The following is a 16,347-nucleotide window of genomic DNA, read 5'->3' as shown; positions in this document are numbered from 1 at the left end:
AGATCTCGACGAAGATGACACCTCCCTGGATAGTAACACGACGAACGTGCCGCCTCCAGAAAAACCTAAGACACCTAACTTCAGCGAGAAGCACAAGGGAGGCAATTATCATTCTAGCGAAGCATCCGTCTCCGACAATCTGCAGTCGCCCCCTGCTTCGGGCGAGAAATTTGACCCGAAAAGTACAGTAGAGTCTGTGTCACAGTACATCTCTGATCAAATATTCTCAAAGAGGGCCTCCCCTACCCTAGACACAGAACCTATCACAATTTCCCAGAAAGTCGAAGTACAGACAATTTACTCTGATGCATCGACAATTGATCCGTTTATCAAGGATGCATACATTCAGGAGCTCGCAAATCTGCTTCTTAATGAGGTTTACCAATATCGAACGGATAGCAGTTCCATCAACCGAGTTGCTACGGCCTTGCCTGGATGTTTGAAAGCATTCTCATTGAGATTTGGATTCACCCGAACATCAAAGATACATCGCAATATTATGGCGTTTATCCACAAACACCGTCGGTAAGTGTTCAAGCAAAATTCATTCATTGCTAAATCTTGCATTTGTGATGCTCATGGATGATGGAAATAGAGATATTACCGATGCGTTCGTTGACGGGTCGGCAGAAAGCCAGTACAAACCAGATGATGTTAGCCATAGTGACAAAATGAGTTTGACTGAACTCATGGATCTCTGGCGTAAACACGATAAAGGTCCTATGGATGAAGATATTCAAGATCAGCATATTGAACGAGACTGGGAGGAAAGCGAATCTGTTAACGCTCCATCCACGCCGATCCTCGACAACAGTGATGGGTACGATAGAGAGGATATTGATTTGCCAGAGCTCAGGAAGTACCGTCACTCGATCATAGAGACCGCTGCATACAAATGGCTCTTGACAGACCTAGGCAAACACTGCTTTCTCATTCCGTCCGACCCTGATGTGATGACCGAGATTAGACAGAAAATTCTACAGAGCCTACCGACGACGCAGAGATTTAGCAGAAGGGTGCCATCTGCTTCATATAAAATGACATACAATGTTGATTGGGACCCACTGTCATTTTTGAAGGACCAGGGATACAAGGAAGAGCCTTCTGAGGCCGTCGCAACGGCCATCACATTGACAGGCTCTGCCAACACAACTCAGGCACTAACAAGCTCACAGTACCTTGAGCAGACATGGCCCTCCTCTGCACCACTGGTTCTTGAGATTATCCAGCAGGCTCTTAGGAGCCAGCGAGGAGATCATGCTACAGGTAATTTGACAATATCCTAAGGGGGTTCATCGCGTTAACTTAGTGATTGAACTAGGCGAACTTTCCGACGGCACGGAATTTACAATATGGATTGAGACACCTAACCCGTCTGGAAAAAACACGCTGCTTGTCGAGGTCATTGGCACTCCCTATTCAGTTGCTGAAATAGGAGAGCAAATGGCCTGGATTGGTGCCTCCCTTCGCTCGTCACCATATCAAGGAGTCGCATTCAGCCGACCAATGGTAGACAATATTCGCGTCATTCAAGGAAAGGGCAAGGCTCCAGCAAAAGCTTATCTTGCAGAGCTGCAAAGCGACATCGGGTTCCAGGTTTATTCAAAACAGCCATCAGAGGCGAACGGCCTGTGCTGGCATGGCCTATTCCGGAATCCCGTGGTTGTAGAGGGCTTTCCAATTTTACGGCGGCCTGATGAGAGAACAGTGAGTGGCCTTGAGGTACCGTTATACATTATGGCTGGCCTTGCACAAGCAAGATACGTGAATACTTTCATGGGTAGGGTATATGTCAAAGGGTTTTCGACTATGCTGGTCCCGACTGAGCAGTGTGATGACATGACTATGTGGCATCTGGTTCACAACAGGAACGGAGATAGAATATCCTACCTAGACAGCCCAGTCATCCCTACAGAACAAGTAACGATCCCACAGCTTGAGAAAGCTCGCCATGTCCTTGGGTGGTGCTCGGAAGCTAAGTACCTCGCGGGTATGTTCTAAAAAGAAGAAGCCCTTATGGCTGCTGACGAGATCTGCTAGGAACATCGGATATCAGCTATCAGATAGCAGGGTCTCGACTTCCAAAGCCCCGTGATGATTGCATCCTTGACCAAACATCTGTCTCAAGTGGACAGATGATAGTTGGAGGAGTGCCGTTTGCCGTTGGCTACAAAGATACGCCATTCCACATCTCGCGTGGTGGCTACATCAGGAAGCTCAAATGGATTTTCAAAAAGTCGGTAGTGATTTGGGATGAGGGAGAAAAGCGGGGATGGCTGAACAACGGGACAAGCGCCCTGTTGCACCTTGTCTGTGCCTCTCTTGTGCATGATAGCAAAGACGAGTTCAGCTCGGAATTTCTGTTTCGATGGGAAGATCTACAGAAAGCACCGGTTCCTTTTTCAAACAAGCCCCACGCTGCCATTTCCGTGCTTCTGAACCACACCAACCGCAGGCTCAAGATCTACCCTGAAAAAGACGATTTCGTCCGTTTTGAAGACCGGGTAGAGCATTTCTTGAACATCCTAGAGCAGATCATTGACCATCAGGTGCTCGCGGCAGGGCCGGACGGCAATCTCTACAAATCCAAACGTATCCCTCGGGCGCACCTGGAAGGTTGGGATTTTCATGACCTGTCAAGTGACATCGATCCTGTTTATCCGAGGGTTGCAACACTTCCTACAATGGGCAAGGGATGGGTTGACTTCGTCCGTTCCATCCCTGCTATAACGTTGCTGGGACGCGGGTTCGGGGACTTACTACAGCCTGAAAATGTTTCCTGTACTCATTGGGCCTCACTTCCCAGAGACAAGTACTACCTTGCTGCAGGAATTGCTGACTTGGAAGAAATAATGGATTCATCCGGAGATAAGACAATGTATCCCATCAGGTTGACAGAAAATCTCACGTGGCATAATCTTGAGACGGCATTCGCGCCTTGCGAGTGTGTCAGTGGCCATGAGAAACATTTGGACGTTGTCCAGGTGATTTTACCGCCTACAGTATTGGATGAAAGCGGAGTCCCGAGGAGTCCCGTTGATTTTGAAGAAAGTGGAGCTGTTGTTTTCGGGTATAACGAGAATATTCAATGGTGCTGGGACGATCACGGCGACCCGGAAAAGGGCTCACTCGAGTACTTCGATAACCAATCCTCGTTCAAGGAGTCGGATCGTGGAAATCACCTGACGGTGCTATCTAGTGAAACCGCAACTGATAGTGCACAAGTATCGAGGGCCACAAGTCCATCAATGGAGGACCTGGTGGAAGAACCCAGAGATGTGATCTCTAATCGACTCGAACCACTGACTAAATCTTATACCAAGTGGAAACTGGAGGGATTAGTGGCGGAGGACTACTCAATTGGCATTGTATGCGCATTGCCGTTAGAGCTACTCGCTGTGCGTGCGCTTTTTGACATGACGCACCCTGACATCCACGTGGCTGCAGCGGACTCCAATCACTATGCGCTGGGTAACATGGGTAGACACAAAGTGGTAGCTGCATGCTTGCCAGACGGGGAGTACGGGACCAACTCGGCAGCAGATGTCGCTTCAAACTTGCGTCGAACATTCCCAGCGGTCAAATTCTGTCTGCTCGTGGGAATAGGCGGCGGCGTTCCCTCTTCGCGGAACGATATTCGGCTCGGCGACGTGGTCGTGAGCAAGCCCATTGGCACGAATCCCGGTGTGATGCAGTACGACATGGGCAAAGCTCTTGAGAACGGAATTTTCGAGCAGCAAGGGTTCTTGCAACCGCCGCCACGACTGGTCATGACTGCTCTCAGTAATCTGAAGTCTGACCCTCACCTCTCGCGGACGCCGCTCCAAGGCTACATCGAGGAGATTGCTGCCTGCAGAAGGGAGTACCGATATCCGGGGGCAGAACAAGACAGGCTATTTGTGAGCGAATTTGCACACGATCCGCGATACCCCACCTGCGACCGTTGCAGTCTCTCTCACCAGTGCAGAAGACCAGGACGGCCTGATACCCACCCACGCATACACTACGGGCTCATAGCGTCGGGGAATCGAGTTGTGAAAGACGCGCGACTGCGGGACCAGTGGAGCCGAGAGAAGAACGTCCTATGTTTTGAAATGGAGGCGGCAGGGATAGTGAATACTTTGCCGTGTCTGGTTGTGCGTGGGATCTGTGATTACTCGGACAGCCACAAAAACAAACGGTTCCAGGAATACGCAGCTGCGACTGCGGCGTCATACGCTAAGCTACTGCTATCCTACATGAAAGAGACGAACGACCTGGAGGGAGTATTGCGGCCGCCAAAGATGGACGAAACTGCTCTTCTCAACGTGTTTAGAAGGGGGTTTTCATTCCTGGCATGGGGAAATGCGTGATGTTGAAGTAACATGTCTGTACATAGCAATAAAATCCTACAAGCTTATGGTCTTATCACGTACACATCTCCTTAGAGCTGACGACCCAATTCTGCAAATACGGCCAATCAATATACTTCGTCGTCCACCCGGCCAGGTTTTAAAATTTACTCTTTCTCCCAATTGGCAAAAGCACAAACTCCCACTCAACACCCAACATGAAAACTCGACCATCCCAACTCATCAAGCCCTCCTCCCCAGCTGCAAAAAGCACTCTCTCATACGCGTTCTCTCCCCTGATCCCCACCGTCACCGAAACTAACCCATCGGGGAGATCTCCCGGATTAGGCACAAACCGCAGTCGGCAATTCGTGAATACATTCTCATTTCCCTCACCACGCACGCCGAATAACTCCTCCCATTTACGCGCTGCGCTGAGGGTATCTTTACTATTGCTGTAGTCTCCGGTTGCTAGCCGACACGTAACACCTAGTAGTTGCAGATGCGTACGACGGGACATCTCACGCGAGTAAGTAGGATAGTCGGCTCCGCAGGGAGGCCAGGGTGCTATTGGAGTGTCTGCAAATGACGGTATATTCGATTGCTGCTGGTTTGGAGTGTAGGTGTCTAGCTCGGGCATTATGTTTCCTATTCCGCAGTCGTCCGCTGATCAGTACCATAACCCTGGCATTATCAAGGGGTACGAGGGGTAAAAAAAAAAGAAAAAGCACAAACCAGGAATACCCTTCGGACTAAATTGCGTACGGTCTACACTCCCACTACTACCATCACCCTCACTAGCACGCTGTCGTAACACAACCGTCGCCAACTTCTGCTCCTCTATGAGCTGCGTACGCGCTGCAGTGTCACCCACCTGCATGATGAGCATGTATCCGCCGTCTCTGCCGCGCTTGTGGAGGAGTCGACTCGCTGCGGTGGGTGTGATAGGGTCTATTGGGGAGAGAACTTCGATGATGTCGCCTCCTAGGGGGACTATACACATACGACATCGTTAGGTTTGCGGGTTGATTCTCGGCTGGTATAGGACCTGGTAAATGGACGTACCGAGAATGTTGCGTAAACCAAATTCTGCGACTTCCGGCTCGCGATTGATTACTTCTGTGTTGAGGATTTTCGTCTGTTGCTTTGGTTAGTTAGGTGTACTAACTGGGAGACTTGGGGAGAAGGGTAAGTGGGGAGAGAAGAGGTACAATTTGGCGTTCGGCTTGGGGGAGGTCGTGGACGAGGAAGGCGATTTGGCGGAGGCGGATGGGCTCGGTCATTGTGTTATTTTGGCTTCAGATAATGTTGAAAAGCTTGGGTGTTGATATGGGGACGGTGAATGTTTGGGGAGATGTCGGCTGCTGGGATGCGGGGATTGTCCATCCTCGGTACAGGGATGTCTATATGAGGCGGCCAATGCCAGGCTGCATATGTATGTCTTCGTATTTCTATAGAGAACTGCTCTAAGCCATGGCAAGACCCTGGAATGAACGATGATTGTATATTTGGTAAGGCGTCTTAAATAATGAAAATAGATGTTAATAAACTGACAAACCACGAAGAAAAAGTATAGTATAGTACAGTACAGTATAGAGCAGACCTATCCAATAAACAACCAAGCCACCAACCCAATCCAAGCTCCACCAACAATAATCGTCAAAACCGCAGCACCGGCTTTGTCGCCAGTGGTAATAGGTGCCGGTTTCTTATTTCCACCCTTTTCGCTATCACTACCCGCATTAGGATCACTCTTACTATTGCCGCCCGTCTTCACAGACACAGGTGGCTTGTTCGACCGGACGATGAGATTCGACAGGAACGCACCCAGCGCGCTCATCTGCTGCTCCATGCCCGTGCTGCCGTCGTACTTATCCTTGTACCAGCGCTGGCCGCATGCGTTCTTGGGGCCTGTGCAGGAGCGCGCGGCTGCCTGCGCGGTGGATTCCAGCTTCGGGATGATGCGCTCGGCGGTGCTTGGGACGATTTGAGTCACGAAGGCGAGCCACGTCGTGTACAGACTTTTGTAAGTTTTCATGTTGTTATCGCAGGTTCCGACTTGCTCGCAGTAGACTTCGACCATGGTTTGGCCGTTGGGGTTGAAGCCGTCGTATTTCATCGGGAAGAACTGCTTGAGTCCGTAGTCGAGGAGGCCGTTGACTCTTTTGAGCCACTTTTCGTCGCCGTTCGTCTGCGTCTTGTTAGCATGGTGTTGGTGTGGAAAGGGCGGGTTGGTGGGGGATACAGACCAGGTTGTAGAGGTACGCGGCCCCTGTCATGTAATGCCCATAATTGTATGTCCACTGCTCGTTACCGGACTCCTTGCACTGCGAGTCAACGCTGACAGTATCGGCGACGTGCCAGGTTTGATCATTCAGGAGCGGCGTAGACGCCGACCAGTCCCAGATCTTGATCGCCCAGTCCTTGTACCTCTTGTCGTCGGTGTACATGGCTAGCCGGGCCGCCAGGTGGAACAAGCCCCCGTTGGAGACACTATTTTTGAGTTCCCACCCCGGAAGCCAGTTCCACATCTGCCAGCGCAAGCCACCGCCGCAGTTTCCCATGTCCCACCGGGCGATCTGCGTGTTGTAGACGGCCTGCGCGAGGGACAGCCAGGAGGGGCCACCTTTGGGATCGGGGAATTGCATCTCGGCTGCGGTGATAGCCGCTATGCCCCAGAACATTTGATCGTCGTTGCCCTGTGATGATCATTAGTTGTTTGATTTGGATGATCGCCGGGCAGCGGGAAGCAGGAGCGTTGTGGGGGTAGAGGGGGGGCATACGAGCCAGCTAGTCGCATTATCAGGCATGTAGTCATGTTTATCACCCGACTGATGCACCATGCCTTGCGTCGACGCGGCGTTATAGGTGTCATCGTCCGTTACGCGCCAATACTCGATCATGTGCATGAACATGATACTGGCCTCCCACCAGGTGCCATCGAGTTTACCGGGCGTTTGACCGGACTCGTTGCCCTTGTAGTAGTGCATCATGCCCCAGGCGGCCGTGGAAGCGGCATCCCGAAGGGATTCTTCATTTTCATCAGTAAATCATGATCGGCTGCAAGGAAGGCCACTGTGGAGAGGTGGAGAAGGAGAAGAAAAACCCACCATCGCTCTGGATATCCAAGTCGATAGCCGTAGCCGAGGGGACCAACAGCATGGCCAGCCATACTGTCGGCAGATATGACGAAAGCTTCATCACGAGGGGCAGCCGCAAGCTTCCAAACCGGGTATATTAATGATCAACAGAGACGAACGGGCACACGAAAAGAGGCCGTCCGGGGCCCAAGGATCCTCGCTGCAGGCGGCTCTGTCCGATCCTCGAATTTCCGTCCAGCTGTGTGTGTCCAGCGTCCAGTCGCGTGTCGCGACAGACTAACAGGAAGCGATAGACTTAATCCTGTCTACTAGCGTCTTACTCTACCAGCTCTGTCCTGATCGACTCGACTCTGTTCATCCAATGGGTGGTGAACAAGCTCCGAAAGAAACCGATCTTCTGCTAGGGGTACTCCGACGCGTGGAAGACGTGAGTGTGTGAGCGAGGGAATGCTGAGAGAGTGCTGAGGGAAGGAGGTCAGATCCTGGTTGACAAAAGTCAGAACTAAGGAGTCGTTCACAGCCCCTTAGGTGCTGATCCAAAGCCAATCCGAGACGAGTCGACGAGTAGCTGCAGCCGTTTTGTTACAAGAAACACCTTTACACAAGCGTGACAAAGGATGGTTGGATGGATTTGGGGAAGGATCAGGATCGGACGCCTGAAATGAACTTTGTATAATATTTACTGATATCTTTGGATATCATTGGGGGAAACTACCGCTTAAATTGTCCAGGATGAGATCCTTCCGGCCCTGACCGGGCTTTCCCAGGGGCAATATCATGCTGTTTGTAACATGGGCATAATCCACCAACCCTGGGATTGGAGCCTGAGGAAGGGACTAACCCGTCATGGAGATATTTTGTCAATGCTGACTTTTCTATTATTATTCAATCCCATGAGGCTGGTGTCTGATGGTGGGGGGGTATGCGTTCGGTCTAAAAGCACTAAAGCCACTAAATTAGAAAGTTCCCAGGCTGAATCGACTGACTTCATGCTGCAGCACTAGGCGTCTTAGGGCTTTTGCTGGTTGGAACAAGCGTCGCCAAGCGTAAGACAGTGGGTCGGGACGTTAGTTCTCACAGGATCCATCCCGCAGGATTCGTCGGGCATGATTCGAGTCCAATCAGCCGTGCCAACTCAGTTGAAGTCCGGCATTGTCATGTTAGAGGGTGACACGGGTTCGCCAATCAAAAGTCGATGCGAACCAACAAGTCGATCTCGATGGAGTACCGTAAGATTTCTCTAAATGGCGGAGCATCCATGGGTCATACCGAGTAGCTTGACCGGTCGCCACCGATCTCTTGTATCCATTCTACTATCCACCTCCCGATGTCAACCACATCAACGAACATGAGGGATTAAAGAACGTCAGTATACGTGCATGAGATGAAGAAAATTAACGGGAAAGAATAAGATCTTGGACGGAAGCGAGGGGCCAAAGGCCCGGACACCTGCATAGCCCTGCTGTCCCGAGTTGGTGAAACCGATGTCGATCACAACGAACAGCCTCATCTCCAGGACAAATGCCAAGGCGTGGTTTCGACCGGGGTCTGATAAGCTAAGAATCCTTTCAGTCAATGCTTTTTGAGACTTGTTTATTATTGGGCACGCGGGATCCTGCAGGAATTAATTAGAGGATATAATACGGAGGGGTTTGTGACAATACATTTCCAAAGGATTTCTGGAGGGCAGCCTTGCCCCGTACAGCCTGGCACGGGGTTTCCTAGCCCTAATTTGTCCAATGAACCAACACCTGGATGGGCACTGCGCATGATTCCCTACCTGTTCGTGGACAACGAGCTCTGGTTGTCGAAAGATAGTATCCATAGAAAAAAAAATTCTAGAATATCATTCAGAAACTCCGTAAAGGTTAAATCAGTGGGGTCGTACGGAGTAGATACTGACCTCATGGGAAAGGCTCAAGAACTTCCGGCCCCAGTCCGATCACACTGTATTATGTAGATCCGATGGATCAATGTAAGCAGTAGAGTTCGGCCGTGCAGAGCTAATAGACAGGGCAATCTGGCTGTTCTGTTTTAGACCTAGGAGTTCGATGCCTTTCGTTGAAAGGTAGTCGACCAACAAGACCCTTTCCCAGTCTTCCTTCCATACTCCAACCGCCGCCAGAATGCTATCCATAATTAACAGTCTTCTCCGGCAAAGGAAGAGCCGGTTCTTGCTTTTGGGGACGGTGCTCCTTCTGCAAACCTATGCTCTTCTCTGTCTCTTCTCCTCGCCTGCCGTCCCAGGCGAGGACGACTCCCAGATCAACAGATATTTCACAGTATGCCTTCTACCCCCTATCATCTCAAGATAGACAGATAGACGCTATTTGTCACATAGAGTTTCCCCAAGTCTAACGTTGTAAAGTGGGAGAACCCCTCCTTTGCCTACTTCAACAATCAGTTCATCCTCCACCTCGCCTCCGCCGTGAACAACCCCCTCCCCACCCGCAAACTCCTCTCCCCCGGAATTACGATCCCCGCCGTCCGCGGCGTTCAGAGCGAGAAACATGTTCCAGTAACAGACATCTTCGACGGCGCCAGTCTCGACAAACTCGGGTACGAAACCAGTCCCGCAGCGCAGGCCTTGGTCGGAGATGGCACCACACCGACCCTGCAGGTAGACCACTACACCGAGATCACCGACTCGCCATCGCACCCCATCGTCCAAGCGACCGCCGCCACGGAGTCTTACTGGAAATGGAGCGCCATCCGCTTCACAGCCGAGGCCTTCCTCCTCCCCTTCACGGGACACCGCTGGCGCAGCGCAGCACAGCACTTTCAGCTCGCCGAGCCGCTCCAACGCTGCGTAGACAGCATCCTTCCCGAGATCATGCCGCATGCAATCGCCATGCACCTGCGCATGTGGCCATCCGATCTCTCCTTCGGCCAGAAAGATCCATGCCACACTAACGAAGTGCCCGTCCTCAAACACGTCTTCTCCAAATGCGACTGGTCCGCCAACTACCTTTACCAGAACGTGCAGCGCGTGCAGACGAGCGCCTCCCAGCCCGTCGTCATCGCCACCGACGACAGGAAGCACCCCGCCGTGGTAGACCTGATCGCCCGTCTCGGTGATCGCGCCCACTTCATGGAGCCGACGGGCTCCTGCGCCGCCGCCCTGAACGCTACCGTTCCAGAGAATGAGCGGAAGTGGCGCGCGGCCGCTTACTGGCCCATCCTCGAGGCTGCGACTATGGTGCAGGCGGAGGCCTTCGTCGGCAGCTTTTGGTCGACGTTCTCGCAGCTGATTGCTGTCCGCAGAATGGATACGTCCCGAACGTACTTTGTGCAGAACAGGGCGCAGGCGTTCCTGTGGTGGTATCGGTGGGGCCTTATTAGCTCTGCGTTGGGTGTGGCCGCTGTGCTGACGGCTTCATTCTTCAAGCGTTATTCTCGGAGCCGGAGGGCCTCGATGTTGAAGGGAGACGAGGGGACCCTTCAGGTGTAGTTTATATATAGCTTCTTTTGTTTCTTTCTTTTGTAAATTGGCATGGGTTTGGCGGGTTTGTTTGGACACTTGTATATCAATTGGGCGGAGTTTTCTTTGTTTTGAACATAGTATGGGATTACTATAAGGACCCCGGGTATATATCGGCGATATCTATATAACTGACAACTGTGTTAGAGGGCATATATCTTGATCTCTATCAAATCCTGTCATTAATTTAGCTTCTTGGATTATACATGTGAGGAGTATGATACCACTGCCTACTACATACTGGATGTTCCCTTTCCTGACTCGTATAGGTTGAAGTTCAGCATCTGCAACCTGGCCAAACAACTGAAGATGGTGATGAGGTAGTAATAGTGAGGAGCTTCATATACTGCTCACTAAAATTTTAACCCAGCATCCAACATACTATCCTGTGCCATTCTGGTTGCAGGAATAATATAGTCTCATCTAGACCACGCCTAACAAAGTGCAAGGGTACCATCATGCACATGCGTTTTCGGAAATCCTGAGCATTGTTCCCTCTTGTTGTAATTGAGTTTCTCTTTCGGAATTTTTCAAAGAAGGATTGAATTATGTGTCGGCCACTGTTATTGGGTACCTTTTCTTTAGTAGTACATAGGGAAGAAGGTGTGATCAAAACCTTGATGAGAATGACGATATCGAGTCTATGGAAAAGGTTGCAGGATCGTATGAAAAACAAAAGAAAGAATGAATGAAAAAAAAAAAAAAAAGTGAAATGAAAACTGCAAATATCGCCGACCGTAGTCACCAATCCTACACTGAGTAGAATAGTAAGCAGACAACAGTAGGCGGTTGCCTATTTTTGTAGCAACCCTGTCATACTATCATTACCTATACAAAATTTTGACTACTGCCTCAGTCACCAGACCACGGGACAATTGAAAGGATTCAGCATCCTATAGATGTCTGATATATAGCCCAATTCACAACCTAGTCATAGGCAACAACTTTACCCGGATTTTTAGGATCGGACTCGATTAAAGTATGGCCATTCGTGCCTTAGACGTCCAGGAATAAGAGAACGACGATAAGCTGCTGTCTATATATGGGCTAAGCCTCACGAGCTTACGAGTCCCCCTGCGCGCGGGGAATTCATAAAATTGCGTCTTATAACCATTCTTACGTGTTTTGCACCTTGAAACACGGTGTTGGAAATGTGTTGTCTTGACACGTTTATCTTATGCCAGTCAGGTATCGTCAATTTTCATCTCTTCTGCTGAGACATTACTACTTGTTCTATCCGTATATCGGTGGTATATGACAGCATTATGGGGAGCTATTGTATGTATACCTCTACGCTTATGTTATGGCCAAAGCTATCATAATATCATTAGCAATCTCCGAACATTTCATGTATACCTGCAGATACCATTGATTATCCGAACGGGTCTACGTCAGATATTCATGCTTCTTCTACTATGATACCATATATTCGGACTCCTTCACAGGATGACCGCAGAATGATTCCGATTTGTGGAATTCTACAATATCTCTATAGATGTATCTACATTCTCAATAGCCCACCCGTTTAGGCATAATCAAAGATGTGATATTGGCGCACGTTTGAATGGTCTAAGCGTTAAGATGCTCCTGCTAAGCGAAACTGTCGGGGCCGAACTCCGTGACATTGTAGGGAGTGTAGGTAAGATGATGACAATGATGATTAGGCTGATGGATCCGGAGTTTAAAATAGTTTGTGGCTGGCGTTCAGGCACCTATATTCCACGCTTGGTATCAACACGACGCTCTGACCGACATCTATACAAACCTTGACGGGCATCATGAGTTGAATAACCTTAAAAGGCACGCTTACGCCCATGATCAACAGGGAAATTGATACTCACGAACCCCCCCGCACCTGAAGCCCACTTACTTTTCTTTCATCGCCATGTCGGAGTCTGATATTGTTTGCACCCTCGATACCTGCCCTATCGAATATGGCTACATCAATTACCAGCCAAATGTCGCAGGGAACCTCTTTTTTGTGGCTCTTTACGGCGTCCTTCTTCTCGCGCAGCTGGCGCTGGGAATATTCAACCGTACATGGAGTTTCACCATAGCAATCATCCCAGGCCTCATCCTGGAAATCCTAGGTTATTTGGGACGATACTTTCTTCACAACAACCCATTTAGTTTCGATAATTTCCTACTGTAGGTGTTTTCCGAACCCTCCCATCCCAGACACCTGAAACTGACAAAACCAGTTATCTCATCTGTCTGACGATAGCACCTGCCTTCTTCACCGCTGCCATCTACCTTTGTCTCGCACGAATCATCATCGTCCACGAGGGCGAGGACATATCCCGACTTCGTCCCCGGACATACACTATCATTTTCATCTGCTGCGACGTAATCTCACTGATCCTGCAAGCCGCTGGAGGGGCAGTCACGTCCATCGCGGATGAGAGATCCCTGCGAGACACAGGCGTAAACGTCATGATAGCGGGCCTAGCATTCCAAGTTGTGTCACTGGCCCTGTTTATGGCTCTCTCTCTGGAATTTGCTTATAGCGCTTGGAGGCGCTCGCGGAGAACCGCTGCAGTTGCAGACAAGGAGGGTACATACGCCGATGTACGAGAAAGCTTGAAGTGGAAGTTATTCCTTGCTGGTATGTCTCCGTTGTATATTTATTTCCCCAACTTGATTGTTTGGATGGTAGGCTCATATGGTACAGGTCTTGCGGTCGCCACGATCACCATCTTCGTGCGGTCGTTCTTCCGCGTTTTTGAGCTCAAGGGTGGTTTCGATAGTCGGTTGGCGAATGATGAGGTGGCATTGATGATACTGGAGAGCGGGATGGTTGCCATTGCGTGTATCTGTCTGACAGTGCTCCACCCCGGGGTTGCGATGGGGAGAGCTTGGGGACAAATTAAACTGTCTACTTCTAAGCGGGATACGTAAATATGGATGATTCTTTTTTCTTTTCTCTTTCCTTTTTTCTTCTTTTTTCTTCTTTTTTGTTTGCTTTGACAATTTTAACGCTTAGGCAGGCGGTTGAATATTATCGAATAGCTCTAGCAAAAGGTCTCTTGTTTCTCGTTAACGATGACCCTTTTTATTATGATTATATGTATAAGATTGATCTTTGCCCAAGAAGCCCGTAGAAAGGTGTTGACTAGAAATGATTCATCGTAACAACGGACGAGGGAAGAAAAGAACTGTATTACATAGTTCTAGGTCGAGATAATGGAACATTTTCCACGTCTTCTCGCAATAGCATCAGTCGCCCATGTTGCTTCGAGTACTGCAGTCGAACCTTTGTAGACTCTGCGCTCTTCTCCATCAAACTGCTAGTCGAATACTCATTGTTCCCAAGCTTCTCCAGTCCGTGGTAAAAGGATGGCAGGGCCGACGATTTCCACAACGGGACATGGTTCTTTCGACTCAGCACAATGGTGAAAACCAAGAAAATGGTACCCAGGAGGACCAATGAAGCCGGGAAAACGAGCCATGGCCACTGTACGCTGACGAAAATTTCGTCAGACTTGACGGTCCCATGAACGCTCTCGTTGGTCGACTTCAAGCCGAGTCTCGTCAGCGAAGCGGCAATCCGCTTCATGGATTCTTCGAACCCGATTGTCACGATGCGATCGGCATTGAGCTCAATCCCGTTGCGCTCAAAGTCTGACTCGCCCTCTACACCTGTAATGTCTGCGCTTGTACGCCATCCCTCCATGCTATCCCACTGCCATTCTATCTGGTTCACAACGGGCAGAACATCGGACATCTGGCTCTGTAGCTTCTGCATATCCCAGTCGCAGAACGTGAGGTTCAAAGCGGGCTGGGCGTCGGTTTTATATGGATCTTTTGGTCGCCAGCAGGGTATCGTCTCACCGGGTTTCAGAGTGTCTGGGCTCTGGGCCAGATACAGCACACCGAGATCAGGGGCGGAGGTGTGTATCGACGCGTCCCCATTGGTAACCGAGATGTCATATTTTCGAAGACAGACCGAGAGGCCGCACTCGGTCACTTTATTTAGAACCACATCATCGGAGGTCGGGGCGTTCTCCGAGAGCTGGCCTTTCTTCATTCCAATTTCAGCGTACGCGTAGGCCACCAGCGGATTTTTGACACCAGCAAAGGTACTATTAGGGTGATCCGGATCTTCACTAGAGAGAAGATCTGGATAGTTCTCATAGGCCTCATCGCTCTCGTCGAGATCCTGAACTGAGAAGCGCCCCCAGATGGCCACGTTCGGCATCGACATATATCCCCGTTCGTTCGATATGGAAAAGCTTCCAGGAATAATCTTATTTCCGGATAAGGAATCTTCCTCTACCCATGGATGGGGCAGTTCGATATGGCACGTTTCATTAAAGCTCTTATCCGGAACAGGCAAGGAACAATTGAGCTTGGCAATGGAGGTCAGATCGACACACTGGCTACATATACCGATCGATGGGAATGGATCCCAGGTACAGTTGCCGGAGGAGCATTTGGGTTCGAAGCTCATGTCCTCGCTGGACCAGAGCCCTTGCATGATCGCATTTTTCCAGTCGATAATTTTCGGCGCTGGGATATATTTCGTTACCTGTGGTGCCGCTGCTCCACTCCGATTATCATGATCCGGCACTGATACTAGAGGATAGCTAATGACCTGCTGTATAAACGGATCAAATGCCAAAAGAAGGATAATCAGGGCTGCACCGAGACAGACAAAAGAACGAGCACGATGATTGATGACGATCATCAGCGATCCTAGCGGTCCTCTGCTCGCTGCATCGAACGACTGCATCCCAAATAGCCGTCTCTGGCTTGGATCTTGGAACCACAGCCATTTCAGCTGGCATATGGCTTCTCCTATGACCAGGACCAAAGATGACTTGCATCCCGTTGCCAGCACCGAGATAATCGTATTCAGCGTAATTTTATAGGCCAGCTGCGGTCGCTTTTTGTTGTCGTACGCCACAAGAACGCCAAAGATCGCGACCAGACAGGCGATGCTAAATGACAATGAGATGCCCTCGAAAAGCCATGAGTCTAGCCATATAGATCTCTTGGCTTTGGTTTTTTTTCCGTGGGTCTTCGTCTCGGATGGGGCCGCCGAGAGGCTCCTCTCCTCGCAATCCTCGGTATGGGCGCCATTCAAGGGCGCCGATTCGACGGTCATTGTCCGGCAATACGACTTTCGAGTGTAGAGAGGTCAGTATTCAGTGATTTTTGGGGAGTATTCAGGATAGAAAAATGAATGCAAAGCGCATTATACCTGTAAAGGGCACGACGCAACAAAATGGACTGCACAACGCGCCCCTCGGCTTAAAAGAGGAGGCATTGCATAGTATGGCTTTTCTCTAGTGTCAAATTCAAGCAATAACATCTGAAGCTCAGCCGCATTGCTAAAGTCTGTTTGCTTTTGTCCCTGCATCAGGCTGAGAGCCCCAGTAAAGATCAACGTGGGGGCCAAAACGCCTGTTGGACGGAGCAATTGTTCGGACAT

At 50.0% G+C, this 16,347-nt stretch overlaps 6 protein-coding genes across 6 annotated transcripts; 3 read left to right on the top strand and 3 right to left on the bottom strand.

The window, feature by feature from the left end:
- Positions 1-499: 499 nt before the first annotated feature.
- Positions 500-4,363, top strand: BDW47DRAFT_132884 (uncharacterized protein; the record flags this gene model as incomplete). The annotated part of the gene is made up of 5 exons (XM_024817688.1): positions 500-525; positions 596-1,266; positions 1,322-1,990; positions 2,041-4,265; positions 4,316-4,363. The coding sequence occupies 5 exons, from the start codon at positions 500-502 to the stop codon at positions 4,361-4,363; spliced, it is 3,639 nt and encodes a 1,212-aa protein (XP_024670264.1).
- Positions 4,364-4,852: 489 nt separating this feature from the next.
- BDW47DRAFT_127412 (uncharacterized protein) lies at positions 4,853-5,614 on the bottom strand (the record flags this gene model as incomplete). Its single annotated transcript, XM_024816713.1, has 4 exons — positions 4,853-4,938; positions 5,097-5,324; positions 5,397-5,469; positions 5,543-5,614. 4 exons carry the CDS (start codon positions 5,612-5,614, stop codon positions 4,853-4,855), a joined length of 459 nt encoding a protein of 152 aa, XP_024670263.1.
- Positions 5,615-5,901: 287 nt separating this feature from the next.
- Positions 5,902-7,739, bottom strand: BDW47DRAFT_52386 (glycoside hydrolase family 76 protein). The gene is made up of 4 exons (XM_024819227.1): positions 7,442-7,739; positions 7,115-7,362; positions 6,581-7,030; positions 5,902-6,522 (listed from the first exon to the last, which is right to left on the bottom strand). Exons 1-4 carry the CDS (start codon positions 7,530-7,532, stop codon positions 5,935-5,937), a joined length of 1,377 nt encoding a protein of 458 aa, XP_024670262.1. The 5' UTR covers positions 7,533-7,739; the 3' UTR covers positions 5,902-5,934.
- A 1,819-nt stretch (positions 7,740-9,558) lies between these two features.
- Positions 9,559-10,986, top strand: BDW47DRAFT_132882 (O-fucosyltransferase family protein; the record flags this gene model as incomplete). Its single annotated transcript, XM_024817687.1, has 2 exons — positions 9,559-9,714; positions 9,786-10,986. 2 exons carry the CDS (start codon positions 9,559-9,561, stop codon positions 10,881-10,883), a joined length of 1,254 nt encoding a protein of 417 aa, XP_024670261.1. The 3' UTR covers positions 10,884-10,986.
- A 1,712-nt stretch (positions 10,987-12,698) lies between these two features.
- Positions 12,699-13,992, top strand: BDW47DRAFT_109028 (RTA1 domain-containing protein). Its single transcript, XM_024813365.1, has 3 exons — positions 12,699-13,061; positions 13,115-13,518; positions 13,585-13,992. The coding sequence occupies exons 1-3, from the start codon at positions 12,799-12,801 to the stop codon at positions 13,809-13,811; spliced, it is 894 nt and encodes a 297-aa protein (XP_024670260.1). The 5' UTR covers positions 12,699-12,798; the 3' UTR covers positions 13,812-13,992.
- An 81-nt stretch (positions 13,993-14,073) lies between these two features.
- Positions 14,074-16,020, bottom strand: BDW47DRAFT_132881 (DUF3176 domain-containing protein; the record flags this gene model as incomplete). Its single annotated transcript, XM_024817686.1, has 2 exons — positions 14,074-14,766; positions 14,860-16,020. The coding sequence occupies 2 exons, from the start codon at positions 16,018-16,020 to the stop codon at positions 14,074-14,076; spliced, it is 1,854 nt and encodes a 617-aa protein (XP_024670259.1).
- Positions 16,021-16,347: the final 327 nt, after the last annotated feature.

This window comes from Aspergillus candidus (genome assembly GCF_002847045.1).
Source record: "Aspergillus candidus strain CBS 102.13 unplaced genomic scaffold BDW47scaffold_37, whole genome shotgun sequence".
Classification (NCBI taxonomy): Eukaryota; Fungi; Ascomycota; class Eurotiomycetes; order Eurotiales; family Aspergillaceae; genus Aspergillus; species Aspergillus candidus.
Note: the sequence above shows the minus strand (reverse complement) of the source record. Positions and strands in the feature narration are given on the sequence as shown.